This window comes from Nycticebus coucang, chromosome 10 (genome assembly GCF_027406575.1).
Source record: "Nycticebus coucang isolate mNycCou1 chromosome 10, mNycCou1.pri, whole genome shotgun sequence".
Classification (NCBI taxonomy): domain Eukaryota; kingdom Metazoa; phylum Chordata; class Mammalia; order Primates; family Lorisidae; genus Nycticebus; species Nycticebus coucang.
Window position 1 is genome coordinate 24,334,942 of NC_069789.1, and position 22,173 is coordinate 24,357,114.

General features: G+C 38.3%; 1 protein-coding gene and 1 pseudogene across 1 annotated transcript; one reads left to right on the plus strand and one right to left on the minus strand.

The window, feature by feature from the left end:
* Positions 1–812: 812 nt before the first annotated feature.
* On the minus strand, positions 813–2,224 carry LOC128597163 (eukaryotic translation initiation factor 3 subunit E-like). Its single transcript, XM_053607313.1, is given in 2 exon segments — positions 813–1,171; positions 1,173–2,224. Coding segments are annotated over 2 exon segments (1,185 nt in total). The 5' UTR covers positions 2,147–2,224; the 3' UTR covers positions 813–960.
* A 6,570-nt stretch (positions 2,225–8,794) lies between these two features.
* Positions 8,795–9,398, plus strand: LOC128596365 (integrin beta-1-binding protein 1-like; annotated as a pseudogene).
* The last annotated feature ends 12,775 nt before the right edge of the window (positions 9,399–22,173 follow it).

Genomic DNA, 22,173 nt, shown 5'->3' on the forward strand with positions numbered 1-22,173 from the left:
AGGGAATGGATCAATATTTGAAATCACACCCTCTCGTGAGACTTAATCAAGAAGAAATAGATCTCTGAACTGATTTCAAGAACTAAGATCAAAGAAACCATAAACCCCCACCACCCAAAAAGCCCTAGTTCAGATGGCTTCACACCAGAATTCTATCAAACCTTCAAAGAAGAGCTTATACCCATACTACAAAAATTATTTCAAAAAATTGAGGAAGAAGGAATCTTCCCCAACACATTCTATAAAGCAAACATTACTCTGAAACCAAAACCAGGAAAAGACTCAACTAAAAAGGAGAATTTCAGTCCAATTTCATTAATGATTATAGATGCAAAAATTCTCAGTTAAATCCTATCCAATAAATTACAGCTACACATTAAAAAAAGTCATTCATCATGATCAAGTAGGGTTCATCATGGGACTGCAAGGCTGGTTTAACATACGCAAGCTCATAAATGTAATTTGCCATGTCAACAGATGCAAAAACAAAGACCATATGACCCTCTCAATAGATGCAGAAAAAGCATTCAGTAAAATTCAACATCCTTTTCTAATTAGGACACTGAAGAATTTAGGAATAGGTGGCACATTTCTGAATCTGATTGAAGACATCTATGGTAAACTCACAGCTAATATTATACTGAATTGATTAAAACTGAATGCTTTCCCACTTAGGACTGGAACCAGACATGGTTGTTCTCTATCACCATTACTATTCAACACAGTGCTGGAAATTCCAGCCAATACAATCAGACAAGAGAAAGAAATAAAGAGTATTCAAATGATGGCAGAGGAGGGAAATTTTTTTTTTTAAATGAATCATAGACAATTTTATTCAAATTCTCCAAATTTGTATTCAATATTTAATTGTTTCTAAAATGTATGTCACCCCTTACTATATAATGGTTTTATTATTTCATTTTCTTTTATAGAATGTTTTTATCTTTTCTTTATAGTTCTTCAGTAGAAGCCAGAGTCTTGAGTTGCCCAGTTAGGAGCCTCTGACCTACTATTCTGATTAAGTTTCTTCTCAATATTCATGGCCAACATCTGGCTTCTAAAAGAAAGGCTTTTGGTCTTTTCAATCACTTGCTGATAGGGTGAGACTGCGTTGTTACCCATAACCACATGACCTAATTTAGAATCAATCTTGGCATCAAGTCTTGCATTTCAAATTCACAATCCACCTTTCAGCTTCTTCTGGAGTCATGTTCAGTTTATCTGTCAACATGTTAATGCTGATACACTGGTGGATACGACAAAAAGTCTCAGATATGAAGAGACGGGCATTTTCAATGAAATCCTCAAGACAAGCCACCAAGAAGAAGTCATTCACAAGTACTGATTCACATTCCCTCAGCTTTTTCTGTGCCCCATCAAAGTCAAAGTTAACATATAAACATTCAACAAATTCTGTAATTGGGTCTTTGTATGTATAAGATTCCTGTTGAATAACTTTCACAAGATCTTTTAGCACCTGCCGGCGTTTTCGAACATCCTTGTTTGTTATGACTGCTGTAGTCAAATAGCAAAGAATATGTGGACACATTGTCTGAATTGCATTAAGATACTGTGGTTGGTAAAGGAAGAGATCAATAATATTATCACGACCTTTGGGATGGTTGAAGAAAACAAACCAAGACCAGTGAATGAGCCATGTTTGCTGCTGAAGAGACTGGAGTGGAGAACTCACAGAATCATTATCTATGGTCTCTTTTAACCGTGTCTGGTCTTCCATGGCGGCATCCCAATTTTGCATTAAGATTTCAGATGCAAGTTTTCCCCAGAGTGAACTGAAAGCATTTCTATCTGTTGCTGGAACCAAGACTCTAAAAAAATAAAGATATTCTGCTGCTCCTGAGTAATTCCCACATTCATACTGGAACTTGGCATACCTGTAGAGTGTATCTAAATATTCCTGCCTAAAGCCATGCTTGTCTGCCAGGTAGTCAAACAGCATCCGACCATCCCTGGTTGACTGCATTTGCCTTGTAGTTTCTGGATCTTCAAACATCTTCACAATTGGTTCTGTTTCTGCCTGAAGCTGTTTCAGTTGTGCAACAAATGTGGTTCTTTTTTCTCTCAAAGCATGAGGAATATCATCAGAATAAAGGTTTTTGTATACATCCATAGCAAAGTCTACCATGTTGGTATCACTCAGAAGATCCAATTTCCCTTGTAATAATTCTTTTTCATTATAAATCTCCTTTACAGAGAGAAACTCCAGGAGGTAAAATTTTTGCTCTTTGCCAACAATATAATCTCATACTTAGAAAACCCCAAATACTCAACCACAAGACTCCAAGAAGTGATCAAAAAATGTCTCAGGATATAAAATCGATGTCCACAAATCAGTAGCCTTTGTATATGCTGATAACAGCCAAGATGAGAAGTTAATCAGGGACAAATTTCCCTTCACAGTAGCTTCAAAAAATGAAATACCTAGGAATATACATAACGAAGGAGGTGAAGGACCTCTACAAAGATTATTACAAAACCTTAAGAAAAAAATAGGAGAATATATTAACAAACGGAACAACATAGCATGCTCATAGCTGAGAATAATCAACATTGTGAAAATGTCTATACCATCCAAAGCAATCTACATTTCAAGGCAATTCCCATTAAAATATCAGTATCATACTTTCAAGATTTAGGAAAAAATAATTCTTCATTTTGCATGGAATCAGTAGAAACCCTTTATTGCCAAGGGTTTTATTACTGATTCCAAGGGAATCAGTAGAAACCCTTTATTGCCAAGGGTTTTATTACTAAAATTGCCAAGGCAATTTTTAGTAATAAAAATAAGGCTGGGGGTATTACCCTACTAGGTTTTCAGCTATACTAAAAGGCCATAGTGATCAAAACAGAATGGTATTGGCACAAAGATAGAAACATTGTCATTTGGAACCAAATACAAAACCATGAGGTGAAGCTAATATCTTAGTCACCTGATCTTTGATAAACCAAACAAGAACATACACTACGGAAAAGAATCCTATTCCATAAATGGTGCTGAGAGAACTGGATAACCACATGAAAGACTGAAACTGGATGTGCACCTCTCACCACTTACAAAAATTGATTCAAGATGGATAAAAGATTTAAATCTAAGGCATGAAACAGTGAAAATCCTTGAAGAAAGTGTGGGGAAAATACATGAAGATATTGGCCTGGGGAAAGATTTTTAATGAAGAAGACTTCCATGACAATTGCAACAACAACAAAAATAAACAAATGGGATTTAATTAAACTGAATAGCTCCTGTACTGCTAAGGAAACAATAACCAAAGCAAATAGACTACCATCAGATTGGGAAAATATATTTGCATATTATGAATTAGACAAAATCTTGATAACTCGGATCTACAGACAACTCAAGTTAATCAACAAAAAAAGAGCCAACAATCCCATATATCACTGGGCAAAAGACATAAATAGAACCTTCTCTAAAGAAGGCAGAGGAATGGGTAACAAACATATGAAAAAATGCTCATCATCCTAATCATCAGAGTAATGCAAAAAAAAAAAAAAAAAAAAAAAAAAAACAGTGAGAATGGCCCACATCACAGTCTCAAAATTGCAGATGCTGGCATGGATGTGGAGAGAAGAGAACACATTTACCCTGCTAGTGGGACTGCAAATTAAAACAACCCTTTTGGAAGGAAATATGGAGAAACCTCACAAAACTCAAATTAGACCTCCCATTTGATCTTGCAATTCCATTACTAGATATCTACACAAAAGAAAAAAAATCTTTTTATCATAAGTACATTTGCACTAAACTGTTAATCGCAGCTCAATCTACAATTGCCAAAATGTGGAAACAGCCTAAATGTCCACCAAACCAGGAATGGATTAACAAACTGTGGTATGTGTATATCATGGAATGCTATTCAGCCACAAAAAGATGGAGACTTTACATCTTTTGTTATTAACCTGGATGGAGATGGAACACATTCTTCTTAATTCAGCATCATAAGAATAGAGGAGCAAGACTCCCATGTACTCAATTCTAATAAGAAGGCAGTAGATGAGCTCATACAAGGAGATAAAGGGATAAGCAAGTGGGGAGCAGGGAGGGGGCGGGGGATGGGGGCTCACAGTGTATGACACACCTTTTGGTGGCTGGACACAATTGTAAGAGGGTCTTAATCCAACAAGTGTAATCAGTGTAACCTAATCCTTTGTACCCTCAGTGAATCCCAAGCAATAAAAAAAAAGCGTTCTAGAGATATCGAGTGCTATAAAAATGTTGTCACTCTCTACTACCTATATTCTCCTTCAATTATGATCTAAAGTAATTAGGTTTCATGCATATATGTGCGAGTAGATATTTGAATATATGCATTCTTGTCTGAAAGCTAAAAAAAATGAATGTTAGATTATAAAATGTGTGCGTAAGGGTTAAGATTTTCCATTTCGGTTTTCCAAATGGCATTTCATTTCCTGAATTTTTTTTCAGAAAAATTGAATGTATTCATATGTAAGAAGCTTTTCAATTACATTTTACCCTATGTAAAATGGGCACCTTATTTCATATAGTTGAAATGACACTACTAAACATATTTGAGAAACTCCTATTTTTTTCTGGATTTATACAATATTCCTGTAGCAATTAATGTCAGGACTGTAAAGATAAGGGCCACAGTCCATTAAACTTTGGAAACCATATCAGCTTGACCAGCAACTGGAACTGAAATGCTGATAAATTTCATACATGCCCCTTGAGAAAAGTTGTGAGGTATTAATTTTACATCATATTTTACTAAGCAAATGGAATAGTAATGGTGAAGGATAAAAATCATTGACGTTTTGAACATGTTAGGTTTTGCTAATGAAATCATGCAACTTCTTTGAACAAGGAAAAACTTTGAAATACCAGTCCACCAAGGAGTTTTTATATGCCCAAAGTCAAAATCATTTTCTGCTAACCATATAATTTGAAAGAAAATGTCTTCATAAAAGTGCTGGTAAAAAAAATCATTCCAGATCATTTTCTGTTTTAACTTTGTCAACTGAAAAGAAACTGTACTCTATAAAATAATTTAGAAGGTTTGTTCTGAGCCAAATTTGAGGACCCTGACCTGAAGGACCTGAAGGACCATACCAGGAAGCCTTGAGCATGTAGTCTCCTTATGGTGAGGTTACAGTTTGGTTTTATACATTTCAGGAAGACAGGAATTACAGGTAAAGTAATCAATCAATATATGGAAATCATACATTGGTGTGGCCTGGAAAAGTGGGACATCTCAAAGCTGCAGTGGGCGGGGTGGGGTTTACAGGTTATAAGTGGGTTTAAGGATTCACTAGCTGAAAATTAACTGAAAGAGTTAAGCTTTGTTTAATAGACCAGGAGTGAGCAAAAAGGAATGTTTGAGTTAAAATAAGGGTCTGTTAATCAGAGATGAAATTCCAGGCATATGCCCAGGCCTACGTAGTTTATTATGTATATTGAAGACCTGCAAATATGCCTTGCAGAGCCTCAGGGCTATTAATGTGTCAGAAAAGACATCTCTAAGAAGGGAGGGGGACAGGATGAGGCATGTCTAATCTCTTTTCTCAATACTAGCAACTCGGTTTAGGGATCCCTTGGCCAAAATGGGGTCTAAACAGTCAGTTGCCGGGGGAGAGCCTCAAGATTTATTTTAGTTCACAACTTGTGAAAACTATCATTTTTTAATTTTTTTATTGTGAGTCTTTCTATAGGAGGAACTTAAGGTTTTGTTTCCTGTTTTTTTTGTTTTTTTTGTTTGTTTGTTTTTGTTGTTGTCGTCTCCCCAGGTAAGTTTCATAGATACTGCTTGCAAAGGAAGAACAAGGTGGTGTTTTGCTCATCAAACCCATCTGCGGGCATCAGCTCTCATCAAAACCAACAGCACTCTTTTCTCTCTATTGATCATCTCCTAACTTCAACTTTTTCCTATAAAAGATAGATCCTGTGATTAATATTAATAGTTGATATTATTACCAGCTTCCTTGACTCATTGCTCCAATGACACAGGTATCTGGTATTGGGGGTCAGGAATCCTGGTTCCCCAGACCCAAGACCTGGTCTGATTCCTTGGTTGAGCCAGATGGCTAAACTGAGGCACAGTGGGTATCAAAAGCAAAGGTGGGTAGAAACTTAAAATAAAACTGGAGCAGCACAGACAGCATGAATGGAAAGTAAAAGTAAACTGCACAATGTTCAATGTCACAAAGAAAAATGTTAAGAACAAAGGGAAATATTGGAAAACTTCCAAAGAGAGTTGGTAGTGAGTCCCTCTCATTGTGGGAAAGGAATTCTCATTACCCTGACTGGAGTGCAGCCATTTTAGAAAATCAGGTCAGAAACCAGCAATCCCCTCTCCAGACTCTTGTGGTGCCTCAAGGCTAGAGTTACTGGAAACATCCTACCCATAATCCTGACCTGAGGGATGTGCCATAATCCTTACCCACCACAGAGAAGAGCCCCAAGTGGTATCCCAGGCTCAGTGGCCCGTCCTAGCTATACTGATAAGGCTAATAAAAGCTTTTGCAACTGTGTGGGAGCTGAGCTGACACCTGGTCAGACCTCATTCTCCTTTCTCCCTCTGTTAAAGTCTTTTCTTGTCACTGAACTGGCCTCCTCTTTTTTCTTGCAGACCTTCACCTTGGTTCTATGCCAGAACTTCTCAGTCATGAAGGAGAAGGGGTGAGAGAGACAGAGACATGAAGGCAGTGCAGATCCACTAATACCCTCTTTCTGTTTGAAATTGGTTGCAACTCTTTCATTAGCCTCTCTGCACCTTTAGAAATCATCGCCCCTTTCTATTGGTCATTGATTATTGTCCTTTTCTATTGGCCATTTGTTGCCTAGGTTACTTGACACGTTTGGTGAGAACTGTGGACTGGAGAATGTGCCTATGATTCTCCAGACTTCTTGGTCAGCAAGCCAGGCTTTCCTCCCTCCCCACTGAATCCCCTTTCTTAGCGTCCTCTCTCACTTGGCAAGAGAAATCTGAAAAGTCAGACAACTCTAGAATGTACTTCCGCATTGATTTGAAATTCTTGATGCTTCCTTAGTTAGCATGTTTCTCTATATTCATGACACTATTTTAAATTTCTATATTCTTATCATATATCTATCTCTGCACATCTTTTATTATTCTCAGATGATCTCACTTAACAGTTCACACACACAAATAGCATTTTTATAACAGTGTAACTAGCTTCATGAACAAATTTCAATGACCCCTATATGTTTTTTTTTTTTTTTAATCCTTTCCCTTAACTACCTATTTAACCTTTAGAGTTCTTTCCCAGAAATGGTGGATTTTCTGCAGGACAAAGGAGTTGAGATTCAGAAGGGCCCAGAGGAGACTTCCTGAGGCCAAGACTCACTATCCATCTTAACCGGTCCCAAGGCACATGACATCTCCTTAAAAAGCTGATGATCTCCATTAGTTGGCAAGATAGTATCAAGGCAGCATCTCCCATTCTCCCAAAAAGACATCTTTCATATGAAAATAATTCTTTTTTGCCTTGGGAATCTTTATTGTCTCAATAATTAGATATTTGTACAGCAAGTATAGACATAAGTCAAAACCCCTTAAGCTCTTAACTTCTATAATTTTATTCAATTTCTTTTACCTTTCTACATTTCTGACATCAGTTCTGTTTATGATTTTGTCATAATTAGATATTTGTACAGCAAGTATAGACATAAGCCAAAACCCTTTAAGCTCTTAACTTCTATAATTTTATTCAATTTCTTTTACCCTTCTACATTTCTGACATCAGTTCTGTTATGATTTTGTCACCAGTCTTCCCCATGGAGACTTCTCCATTTTCTTATCTCTTTGAGGTGGCATCCTCTTCCCTTTCCAGTCTATACCCAGCCTGCAGGTGGGCTGCTTTCCGTATAATGGGCTTTCTTACCTACAGACTGCTTATAACAAATGTGTATTTCTCTTCCGGGTTGTCACTGCAGTCAGCTCAAATATCTGCAAAAGGACACAGCCAGCTTCAGATTCACTCCGAAGCATGTGATGATAATAAATGCAACATGTCAGTGGGTCAGCACAGCCATTATTCATTCACAGGAGCCATCCCAGCAGTCTCACTGTAGTGCAATGTCTGTGGTCTCTGGGGCAATTCTGGCTGATGCTCTGCCTGACTCAGTCTACCAGCTCTGTTCTCTGGGCATTACTCTCAGTTTCCTCATTAAAACATAAAGATAAGAATTACACTTCACTTAAGAGAATTTTTCTGAGAACTAAGTGGGATAAAATTATGTAGCAGAGCCTCTGGTAAGTGTACAACAGATATTGCTCAAATTATTATTCTGTGTTCCCTATAATGAACTTTTTACTATTTTGGCCAGGTGTGCTTAATCATTCCTTTAAGCTCCATCAGAAATATTGCGTCTTTTGTAATTTTTCCTAATGCCCTTTTCAATTCACGTTTCCTGCAGCTCATAAAAATAATTATTATAAATTTATATTTTATTACCATGAATACTTACTTTTATATACAAACACTCACTCAAATGCAGTAGCTCCTAAACTCCTCAAAAACTTAGCGAATTTGAGTAAGGGATTGGGCCAGGTGCCCAGGCACCGGAGGCTGGGGCTCTCCAACTCCCCCTGAAGTGCAGGTGGCCCCAGGGCTGAGTCCGCAGCTGGGAGGTACATTGTTGCTCTGAAAAGAATTGATTGTGTCAGAATAAAAAGAAACTCTCTGTGCAGACTGCTATCTGTGGAATCTTTGAAGAAAATAAAATAGTGTTCAATTCTGTCGGGATCTTTTCTGGTTCAAGCTATGGTGAAAAATGTTTCAGAAAGGCAAAAAGCAACACGGTGGTAGCAGTTCCCAAAGTAGTGAGATCAGTACCAAGAGCAAGTCTGTAGATTTCTAGCCTTGGGGGTCTTTCACCATCCAGCACTGTGGCCAGCCTTGATACTGATTCTACCAAAAGCTCAGGACAAAGCAATAACAATTCGGATACCTGTGCAGAATTTCAAATAAAATACGCAGATGCCATTGAGAAGCTGAAACTGTCTAAGAGAAAAGGTCTAGAAGGGCCACTAGACCTGATAAATCACATAGATGTTGCCCAGCAAGACAGAAAGTTGCCTGTTGTTCCTCTGGAAGAAGAATTTATTATGGAAGTTTCCAAGTATGGTATAAAAGTATCAACATCAGATCGGTATGATGTATGGCACAGGCATGCTCTGTATTTAATAATCTGGATGGGGTGTTACAATGATGGTCTGGGGGCAGGAAAAAGCTTATTGGCTCTGATGACCACAAATGCAAGCAATGAAGAATAAAGCCTGTGGGTTTATCAGTGCAACAGCCTGGAACAGGCACACGCAATTTGCAAAGTTTTATCTACTGCTTTTTACTCTGTATTAACATCTGAGAAATCTTGAATTCTGCAATCAAGTGGAAATCAACTTCATCTGACAGTTCAGCTGCTTTCAATCCGCAAAGTTGAACTATTATGGATATAGGTGAGCCTCTGCTCTAGACTTTTTGAAGAAAACAATACATAAAATATTGAACATTCATTTTTATAATAAAATGTATTGTTAAACAATGAAAGAAAACAGCAAATTCTACAGCACGTTATATAAAAAGAATTAAATAAATATTTCTAAATGAACAAATTTCAAAGACCCTCTTTAGATAAGATATGTGTTAGAGAAAAAATAGGTGAGTAGAAAGTTGAGTTTGAGAAACATAAGAAGTTCTGTACAACATATAAACTTTCAGTCAGTTATTTGAGGGAAAGTTTCACACAACATATGCAACTGAAGAGAAATAGATAGTATCTTGTACATAGGATGTGCTTGTAATGGATGCCTATTATTGCCCACTGCTCAAAGCCAGTATGTGGAGGTGTCACAGCAGGTGTCACAGAAGAGAAAGGGTTCAATTCCACAGAGTGCTAAGCAGGGAGATGGGACAGTTTTGTAGGTAAAGGATTAGGCAATCACAGCAAAATCTTGTGTTGAATTTGTTCCTGGATTGAGGTCACGATTACGTTGAGTTAGATTCTTGGTGTGGGCTGGTTTTGGTGTGGGTGAGAGGACCAGACTAACGCCATTTTGAGAGCTCAGCCATTTTGCATTTTGTCAGCCATTTTGTACAAAACTGATGAGTCACTGTGAATCGTCGGTTTTCCAGCTTGAGTCATAGGCCTCCAATCAGAAACTGCTTTCTGGAGTGGACCATATGGCAGGACCAGTGGCAGCCAATCCACAAGCAGTCCCTTTGTTTAAAATGTATATGCCCACTTTGCTGTATTACACTATAAAATAACCCTGTGACAGAGCTCAGGGTTCCTGGCTTGGATCCATTGTAGCAGAGACCCTGGAGCCCAAGCTCAAGCTTGCAATAAAAAGGCTCTTTCGCGTTTGCAACAGAATCGGCTCCCTGGTGGTCTTTGGGGACTTTGTGGTCTGGGCATAACATGGGCAATTCTTGGGTGGGTCAGCCAAACCACTGGAACGCAGGACCTGGAAAATGTCTCCAAACTACCTCTCAGTTTTGAAAAGGTCATGTTAAGAATCTTTGTGACTGTCAAGTATGTGATTCCCGAGTAGCAATTATAGGAAAGCAAACTAGCTATGCCTCTGTCTTTGCAAAGTTTAGGCCGTTGGCACAGTTCTTGCCTTGCACCCCTTTGATAATTTGTAAAATGCAGTTTCAATATTACAGGTTGAAGAATACATTGTCTATTACGGCAGCTATGGGCCACATGTGACTCTTGCGTGTTTGAAATGTGGCTCATTGAAAATGAGTGTGATATAAGTATAAACTAGAGCATGGGTTAGAAGATGTGCAACTAGAATTATAAAGTGCCTCTTTAATGAAACTTCACATTGACTTTGTATTCAAAAAGTGTATTTAGCTAAATTGTGTATTATTACAATTAATTTCACTCTACTTTCTTTTTTCTATGAACTAAAATAAAATCTTAAGCCCACCAGCCAACTGAATAGACACCCTCTTGACAATGGAATGCCTACCAAAAGCAACAACAAACAAACAAACAAAAACCCTTAAAGCTAAGTTGCGAACCATGAGAAAGCAGATCAGACATGCCTAGTTACGTCCTGTCCCATTTGTAGTTTTCTTTGTAACAATAAGACACAAAATCATTAACAAACCAAAGGCCATGTATGGCAATGGTTAAACCACACCTGTAGGTCATTAATTGACTTAACAGATTGCGTGAGTCTTTGCTGTATGCCTGGGTGGCTTGTCTCTGATTAACAGACTTCATTATCTTAACTTAAAACTGTCTAAGCTTTAAGCAACTACAAATCAAAGAATTTTTAAACCCCCATAACCTCTCATCCCCCACTATGAGATGTCTTGCCTTTTCAAACCAAATCGATGTATCCCTTTCCATGTACTCATTTACAAATTTGTGTGTAATTCCTGTCTTCCTGAAATGTATAAAACCAAACTGTACTGAACCATAGTGAGACCACTTTCTTTTTCTTTTTTTTGTAGAGACAGAGTTTCACTTTATTGCCCTCAGTAGAGAGCCGTGGCATCACACAGCTCACAGCAACCTCCAACTCCTGGGCTTAGGCGATTCTCCTGCCTCAGCCTCCCGAGTAGCTGGGACTACAGGTGCCCACCACAATGCCCGGCCATTTTTCCGTTGCAGTTTGGCTGGGGCTGGGTTTGAACCCACCACCCTCGGCATATGGGGCCGGCGCCCTGCTCACTGAGCCACAGGTGAGACCACTTTCTTAAGGCTTCTTGGGGCATGGCTCTCTGGGCCATGGTCGTACATAATTTACTCAGAATAAGTAAGTAAGCCTCATTGTATTTATAAAGTTTGAGTTCTTTTTTCCATTGACATACTAGAAAATGTTTGTTTGTTTTTTGTTTTTTTTTTTTGGTGTTTTTGGCCTGGATGGGGTTTGAACCCACCACCCAACATATGGGGCTGGTGCCCTACTCCTTTGAGCCACAGGCATAACCCATTTTTTTTATGGGTAGTTTGCATTTTATTACTAATAGGAAGTGCTACTATAGGTAATGAGTCACAAGAGGGAATTGAAGTAACTTCAGGTAGCACAGGAATATGAAATGGATTATAAATAAAATAAATGGAGGCGGAGCAAGATGGCGGCCGAGTAACAGCTTCCTTGCAGCTGAGCACCGTGAGACTGGGGAGATAGGACTCCAGGCATCTCTGGCTGGTGGGATCTGCCTATCATCACCCCTGAGAGGATACAGTGAGTCAGCGAGAGACTTCTGGACCCCAAGAGGAGGACTAAAACAGTGGAAAACCGGCAAGTGGTCGCGTGTGTTCAATCCGTCTAAACCTGCCTGCAACTGTAAGTTCAGTAGCAGCGAGACTGCAAACCAGAAAGGCCTTACCTGTGAAATGTTTTGGTGTCTTTGGACTTGGCACTCAGCTGAACTGCCTTGGGGAGAGCCTGAGCGGGAGTGTGGAGAACTTTGGCCTTTGTCTAGGGCCCCAGTCTGAGCTGCTGAGCCAGACGGAGCTAATAGTGTTTGGCTCTGGGTCACAGGCAGACATTGTGAGCGATCTGCCCCGGCAAGCTCCGCCCTCAGGGTCGCAGAGCTGGAATTGGATGGGAGCTGGTAACCCAGCGACCAAGTAGCCTAAGGGCGGGGTCTGAGCCACCTTGCAGCCCTAACCCTCGGGGGCAGAAGGAGACAAGTTTTGACACACAGGGTAAGTGGATAGCCACTTCAGCAGGATTCCAGCGACAAGCACTTCCCTGAGAAAGCTTCTGCTCAGTAAGTGAACAAGTTCAAAGTGCCTTTTAAGTGGGCTGAAGAGAGATTTAGGGTGTCTACCTGCTGGGGTTTGAGAAATCAGCAGCCTCCAGTCGTATCAGAACTGTGATTAACATCTCATACCCCAGAAGACCACGTGTTGCCCAGACAATATTCAATAACATATACATACTGCTTTGTTTTTGGTTGTGATTTTTTTTTTTTTTTTTTGGTTTGGTTGTTTTTTTTGTTTATTTTGATGTTGTGGATTGTTGTTTTGTTTTTTAAGTTCAACCTTTTCCATACAGATCCTTTTTCTTTCTCAATTTTTCTAGTTTAATTATAATTTCCCATTGCTGACTATTTCAATAATTAGAACTTCATTTTTGTTAGTGTTTCTACTGCTATTATTTGGTTTTTCCAGCCAATTTTATCCCGTAAAGTTTTCTGTTTGCTTGTTTTGGTTTGATTTATACCATTTTTGTCTTTCCTCTCTACTTGGTGGAGGTGGGGTACTGTGTCTGATCAGGTTAGCAAACAGCTGCTGACCTCAAGGGAACCACCCAACTGGGCACCCCCAGAAGGTGTGTTTTTTTTTTTTTTAAGGTTGTATCAAAGTACCCTACTGTACACCTATATTGCTCTGTCTCCCTCTTTCTGTGCCTCTCTTCTTTTTGTCAATATTCCTTTTACCCACCCCCTCTCCTTTCTCCATTTTTCTTTTTTTTTCCTTATCACTCAGTCCTCCTTTCTTTCATCCCTTTTTTGCTCTTCAACCTTCTCACACTTCTGGTCCTGTAACCCTTAGTCCACAGACACGAGAACTTAAAGAGCAAGAGGAAGTGAAAGGAAAATTAGGGCAAGGAAACAGATAAAAGAAATCACCCCTGAGGAAGAATCAGCAGAAAACTCCAGGCAACATGAAGAACCAGTCGAGAACAAACCCGCAAAGGGACCATGAGGTAGCTACTGCAGAGGATTCCACCTATACAGAAATGTTAGGAATGACAGAAAGGGAATTTAGAATACACATGTTGAACACAATGAAAGAAATGATGGAAACAATGAAGGAAACTGCTAATAAAGTGGAAAATAACCAAAAGGAAATCCAAAAACAGAATCAAATCAGAGATGAACGATATGAAGAATATAAAAAGGATATAGCAGAGCTGAAGGAAATAAAACAGTCAATCAGGGAACTTAAAGATGCAATGGAAAGTATCAGCAATAGGTTAGACCATGCAGAAGAAAGAATTTCAGAGGTAGAAGACAAAGTTTTTGAGATAACTCAGATAGTAAAAGAGGCAGAAAAGAAGAGAGAGAAAGCAGAACGTTCACAGTCAGAATTATGGGTCTTTATGAAGTGTTCCAACATACGAGTTATAGGAATGCAGAAGGGGAAGAAGAATGCCCCAGAGGAATGGAAGCCAAACTAGAGAATATTGTAAAAGAAAATTTCCGAAATATCACCAAAGATTCTGACACACTGCTTTCAGAGGGCTATCGGACCCCAGGTCGCCTCAACTCTAACCGAGCTTCTCCAAGACACATTGTGATGAACCTGTCCAAAGTCAAGACAAAAGAAAAGATTCTGCAAGCTGCCAGGAGTAAGCGCCAGTTGACCTACAGGGGCAAATCCATCAGAGTCACCGCAGACTTCTCTAATGAAACTTTCCAAGCAAGAAGACAATGGTCATCTACCTTTAATCTACTTAAACAGAACAATTTCCAGCCCAGAATTCTGTACCCTGCTAAGCTAAGCTTAAAAATTGATGGAGAAATCAAATCATTTACGGATATACAAACATTGAGGAAATTCGCCACAACAAGACCAGCTCTACAGGAAATACTTCAACCTGTTCTGCACACTGACCACCACAATGGATCAGCAGCAAAGTAAGAACTCAGAAATCAAAGGACAGAACCTAACCTCCACAATGATGCAAAAGATAAAACTAAGCAACGGACTCTCACAAAATAAGACGAATAGAATACTACCACACTTATCGATTATCTCAATAAATGTTAATCGCTTGAATTCCCCACTGAAGAGACATAGATTGGTTGACTGGATTAAAAAACACAAGCCATCCATTTGCTGTCTGCAAGAAACACACCTGGCTTCAAAAGACAAATTAAAGCTCCGAGTCAAGGGTTGGAAGACAATTTTTCAGGCAAATGGAATTCAGAAGAAAAGAGGAGTTGCAATCTTATTTTCAGATACATGTGGATTTAAAGCAACTAAAGTCAAAAAAGACAAAGATGGTCACTTTATATTGGTCAAGGGAAAAATACAACAAGAAGACGTTTCAATTTTAAATATCTATGCACCCAATTTAAATGCTCCCAGATTCTTGAAACAGACCTTACTCAGTCTGAGCAATATGATATCTGATAATACCATAATAACAGGGGACCTTAACACTCCTCTTACAGAGCTGGACAGATCCGCTAAACAGAAATTGAACAAGGATATAAGAGACTTAAATGAGACCCTAGAACAACTGTGCTTGATAGACGCATATAGAACACTCCATCCCAAAGATAAAGAATATACATTCTTCTCATCACCCCATGGAACATTCTCCAAAATTGATCATATCCTGGGACACAAAACAAATATCAACAGAATCAAAAGAATTGAAATTTTACCTTGTATCTTCTCAGACCATAAGGCACTAAAAGTGGAACTCAACTCTAACAAAAATGCTAGACCCCACCCAAAGGCATGGAAACTAAACAGTCTTCTGTTGAATAACAGATGGGTGAAGGAAGAAACAAAACAGGAAATCATTAACTTCCTTGAGCATAACAACAATGAAGACACAAGCTAGCAAAACCTGTGGGATACTGCAAAAGCAGTTTTGAGAGAAAAATTCATCGCTTTAGATGCCTACATACGAGAAACAGAAAGAGAGCACATCAACAATCTCACAAGAGATCTTATGGAATTGGAAAAAGAAGAACAATCTAAGCCTAAACTCAGTAGAAGAAAAGAAATATCCAAAATCAAATCAGAGATCAATGAAATTGAAAACAAAACAATCATTCAGAAAATTAATGAAACAAGGAGTTGGTTTCTTGAAAAAATAAATAAAATAGATAAACCATTGGCCAGACTAACGAGGAATAGAAAAGTAAAATCTCTAGTAACCTCAATCAGAAATGATAAAGGGGAAATAACAACTGATCCCACAGAGATACAAGAGATCATCTCTGAATACTACCAGAAACTCTATGCCCAGAAATTTGACAATGTGAAAGAAATGGATCAATATTTGGAATCACACCCTCTCCCTAGACTCAGCCAGGAAGAAATAGAGCTCCTGAACAGACCAATTTCAAGAACTGAGATCAAAGAAACAATAAAAAAGCTTCCAACCAAAAAATGCCCTGGTCCAGATGGCTTCACTCCAGAATTCTATCAAACCTTCAAGGAAGAGCTTATTCCTGTACTGCAGAAATTACTCCAAAAAATTGAGGAAGAAGGAATCCTCCCCAACACATTCTATGAAGCAAACATCACCCTGATACCAAAACCAGGAAAAGACCCAAACAAAAAGGAGAATTTCAGACCAATTTCACTCATGAATATAGATGGAAAAATTCTCAACAAAATCCTAGCCAATAGATTACAGCTTATCATCAAAAAAGTCATTCATCATGATCAAGTAGGCTTCATTCCAGGGATGCAAGGCTGGTTTAACATACGCAAGTCCATAAACGTTATCCACCATATTAACAGAGGCAAAAATAAAGATCACATGATCCTCTCAATAGATGCAGAAAAAGCATTTGATAAAATCCAGCATCCTTTTCTAATTAGAACACTGAAGAGTATAGGCATAGGTGGCACATTTCTAAAACTGACTGAAGCTATCTATTTCAAACCCACAGCCAATATTTTACTGAATGGAGTAAAACTGAAAGCTTTTCCTCTTAGAACTGGAACCAGACAAGGCTGTCCTCTGTCACCTTTACTATTCAACATAGTGCTGGAAGTTGTAGCCAATACAATTAGGCAAGACAAGGAAATAAAGGGAATCCAAATGGGAGCAAGGGGGGGGAGGAGGTCAAACTCTCCCTCTTTGCTGACGACATGATCTTATACTTAGAGAACCCCAAAGACTCAACCACAAGACTCCTAGAAGTCATCAAAAAATACAGTAATGTTTCAGGATATAAAATCAATGTCCACAAGTCAGTAGCCTTTGTATACATCAATAACAGTCAAGATGAGAAGCTAATTAAGGACACAACTCCCTTCACCATAGTTTCAAAGAAAATGAAATACCTAGGAATATACCTTACAAAGGAGGTGAAGGACCTCTATAAAGAAAACTATGAAATCCTCAGAAAGGAAATAGCAGAGGATATTAACAAATGGAAGAACATACCAGGCTCATGGATGGGAAGAATCAACATTGTTAAAATGTCTATACTTCCCAAAGCAATCTACCTATTCAATGCCATTCCTATCAAATTATCAACATCGTACTTTCAAGATTTGGAAAAAATGATTCTCCGTTTTGTATGGAACCAGAAAAAACCCCGTATAGCTAAGGCAGTTCTCTGTAACAAAAATAAAGCTGGGGGCATCAGCATACCAGATTTTAGTCTGTACTACAAAGCCATAGTGCTCAAGACAGCATGGTACTGGCACAAAAACAGAGACATAGACACTTGGAATCGAATTGAAAACCAAGAAATGAAACTAACATTTTACAACCACCTAATCTTTGATAAACCAAACAAGAACATACCTTGGGGGAAAGATTCCCTATTCAATAAATGGTGTTGGGAGAACAGGATGTCTACATGTAAAAGACTGAAACTGGACCCACACCTTTCCCCACTCAACAAAAATTGATTCAAGATGGATAAAGTTCTTAAACTTAAGGCATGAAACAATAAAAATCCTCCAAGAAAGCATAGGAAAAACACTGGATGTATTGGCCTGGGGAAAGACTTCATGAAGAAGACTGCCATGGCAATTGCAACAACAACAAAAATAAACAAATGGGACTTCATTAAACTGAAAAGCTTCTGTACAGCTAAGGAGACAATAACCAAAGCAAAGAGACAACCTACACAATGGGAAAGGATATTTGCATATTTTCAATCAGACAAAAGCTTGATAACTAGGATCTATAGAGAACTCAAATTAATCCACATGAAAAAAGCCAACAATCCCTTATATCAATGGGCAAGAGACATGAATAGAACTTTCTCTAAAGATGACAGACGAATGGCTAACAAACATATGAAAAAATGTTCATCATCTCTATATATTAGAGAAATGCAAATCAAAACAACCCTGAGACATCATCTAACCCCAGTGAGAATGGCCCACATCACAAAATCTCAAAACTGCAGATGCTGGCGTGGATGTGGAGAGAAGGGAACACTTTTACACTGCTGGTGGGACTGCAAACTAGTACAACCTTTCTGGAAGGAAGTATGGAGAAACCTCAAAGCACTCAAGCTAGACCTCCCATTTGATCCTGCAATCCCATGACTGGGCATCTACCCAGAAGGAAAGAAATCCTTTTATCATAAGGACACTTGTACTAAACTGTTTATTGCAGCTGAATTTACAATCGCCAAAATGTGGAAACAGCCTAAATGCCGACCAACTCAGGAATGGATTAACAAGCTGTGGTATATGTATACCATGGAATACTATTTAGCTATTAAAAAAAATGGAGACTTTACATCCTTCGTATTAACCTCGATGGACGTGGAAGACATTATTCTTAGTAAAGCATCACAAGAATGGAGAAGCATGAATCCTATGTACTCAATTTTGATATGAGGACAATTAATGACAATGATGGTTATGGGGGGGGAACAGAAAGAGGGAAGGAGGGAGGTGGGTGGGGCCTTGGTGTGTGTCACACTTTATGGGGGCAAGACATGATTGCAAGATGGACTTTACCTAACAATTGCAATCAGTGTAACCTGGCTTATTGTACCCTCATGAATCCCCAACAATAAAAAAATAAAAATAAAAAAGTAAAAAAAATAAATAAAATAAATGTGATATTTAAAAGATTAAGATATGAGATCTCATTCTCTTTTTAAATTTTTACTTAATGCTTCTATTATAACTTTATTTGCTTATTGGTCTGGATTATATAGTTTTTCTCAAATGGCAAATATTTAACTGGTTTCTTCAACTTTATTTTCCAAATTTTCATGTTTCTTAATGCCATTAAGAAAATGAAAGTGTAAGTTGTACTCAGTAATCAAATGGCTTTAAACCCATGTTGCTGGTATAGGATCTTTATATTTCATACATCATTTTATGAGTACCATTTATTAACAACAGAACATACAAAAGGTTTTTTTTCACCTTGCCTTAAGAAAATAATAGTTGAAGTGTGATACTTTCTTAAAAAGTTATTTTGAATGGGTGGCGCCTTTGGCTCAAAGGAGTAGTGCGCCTGGCCCCAATGCCAGAGGTGGAAGCTTCAAACCCAGCCCTGGCCAAAAACTGCAAAAAAAAAAAAGTTATTTTGAACCTGAATATTATATTTTTTTATATTTTATTTAGAATTGGTCTGGTGAGATGATTGTATATCATAAATTTTTTGTAGAATTCTAATAAATGCTGAGTAGACCCTAGAGATTACAGAAAAATCACCTCTATTGAATAACCTACACATTGAATTTAGAGGCTTATGTATTTAAACAAAAGTATTTTGATCATTTTTCCAATACTTTAGCATATGACTAAAATTCAATTTCACAGAGATAGCAAGCACATATCTATTTTTATTTTTTCTCCTTATTTGTGAATTTTTTTTCCTGCTACATTGAACCACCAGCTATGTACCAATTTGGGGATACGAAAGAAAAAAAAAATCTATCAGGTCCACAAAACTACCCAAATAATGTAAACTGTGCTAGCATTAGGTAGAAAATTTGTATAATCAGTGTGTCACAATAATTAAAATATGAAATCTATAATTGTTGCAGGAAGACAAGGCCCAGTGGAAAGAAAGAGCACCCAAACACTGTGTTTCAAAGAGGAAGGGCTTTATTTCAGCCAGCGGAGCTACCACACAGAAGAATAAAGGTCTTAGCAAAATAACTAAGAAAATACTAGAAAAGCTATGTTAACTAATGTGATGAAAATGTGTCAAACGATCTATGAACCAAGTGTATGGTGCCCCACGATCACACTAATGTACACAGCTATGGTTTAATAAAAAAGAAAGAAAGAAAGAAAGAAAGAAAGAAAGAAAGAAAGAAAGAAAGAAAGAAAGAAAGAAAGAAAGAAAGAAAAAAAAAAAAAGTGGCCATGCTCCTCAACTGGCTCAATCTTCTCCTTTTTATCCCCAGTCAAAAAGTTCTGGCCCACAGTTACCTTTCTCATTGGTCAGTTTGAATCAAGCTGGAGAAGTGGGCTTTGGGTTTTACAGAACTGCAAGCTCTTATAGAAGCAGAAGCAAGTGTTAGTTTCCAGGCCCCAGGAAGTTAAGTTTCTACAAATTCCTAAGAGCTGAGTCACCGCGGGGAGGACCTTACACGTGTATCTTTGGGGTCCCCTTGAGAAGACCTCTGTTCTTTCAGACCTCACTTTTTCTGGGTATCCTCTCTCATAGTGAATTGCAAAAGGCAAAGAAAGTTACAATAATATGGCATTAATCTAAAGTTTTAATTATGATTTCTGGGTTTCTCGCTGGGTTAAATGCATCAGAGTTCATGCACAAATCAAACATATCTGATACATTTTACATTGAATAATGAACTATTCATTGATGATTTAAAAAGGACAAGAAAAGTCTTACTCCTTAGAAGCAAATGTATCTATCTGGGTCATGTCATATGCAGGAAATGATGCAAGGAGTTTCTCAAGCAAATCAAGCTTTTGCTGTCTCAGGTTAACAACTTGTTCTGAAGATGCATTCTGCTCACCCTGGCTCTTTGTTTAAGAGGGTGAATCTCCTGGTAGAAAAGCAGCGTCTCAAGCCCCATCCCAAACTTCCTGTATCACAGCACTGGGGCTGGAGGCGCAGCAATCAGCGTTTCATAATCTCTGCTGGGTGTTCTCTCTCTTGCTAAAGTGTGAGAGTCCCTGCAGTAGAATGTGCTTTGCTATGTTGTTCGTCATCACGGGTTAAAGGAAATCTGCCAACAAATAAGGCATCAAGGAATTTGATGGAAGTGAATGAACAGGTGTGTTCTGAAAAGTCTCCCAAGAGCATTTACCTACAGAAATGGAAATCAGGGCTTACTGGAAGACAAATAGAGCAAGTCGTTCTTCAGGAGTTCCCCACACTATCTCCCTTGTATCACCAGACAAGTGAGAAAACAAATAAAACAGGAGCACATGTCTTCTTTTTAAAGGCCTATGGAATGTGTTTTCTTTCAATGGATATTTTATTGTCCTAAATGTATTTCAAAAAAAATTTTTTAAATTGCATTATTTATTAATTCATGTTGGCAATATTTTATCTAAGCATCAAATTAATAAGTAGGAAGATGATTTGTCAAATTCTATTGTTTCTGTGAAATTAAAAGTATTCATTTTACACAAGGCACACTTGACTCTTGAGCACAAACTACTTATGAGTTAAAATATGCTGCATGCAAACATGTGATAAATGCCTGTATGTATTTTCATCTCAGAGTTGATATTTTCTACTACCTGGCTTATTCTAGACCGAAACTGCCATTAATCCGGGATGTCATTTAATATTTAATTTAAAACTGACTAAAGGAGGGGAGACAAGATGGTGGACTGAAGCCAGCTTTCAACAAAGGCTCCCGTCCAGAAGGAGAGTTAAGGGACAGGAATTTAGTAAGTATCCTGGTAGACTTGAGCCTCACCAAGAGAGAAGGCTGAAGAACGCACATCAATACCGCTGAGGCAAGTTGTGATCACAAGGACGCAAACAAAAGCTGAGACTTCAAGCCAGAGTAGAAGTTGCAATAGGATCGAACAGAAACCAGCTGAAAACAAGACAGAACCACTTTGCTCCACCACACCAGACAGGGCCCCAGTTGCTCAGGCCACAACACTGTACGGGCCCTCGATAAAACCCCAGGGGAAAAACCAAACGGAGTAAACCATGGGGCGGAATCAGCGGAAAAACTCTGGTAACATGAATAACCAGAATAGATCAACCCCCCCAAGAAAAGATACGGCAGATGTGATTGAAGATCCCATTCATAAACAACTGGCTGAGATGTCAGAAGTCGAATTCAGAATTTGGTTTGCAGACAAGATTAATAAAATGGAATTAGGAATTCGAGGAGAAATTCAAAAATTGTCTCAAGAATTTAACGAATTTAAAGACAAAACCACCAAAGACTTAGACACACTGAAACAAGAACTTACAGCCCTCAAAGATATGAAAAATACAGTAGAATCCCTCAGTAACAGAATGGAGCAAGCAGAAGAAAGGATTTCTGACATTGAAGATA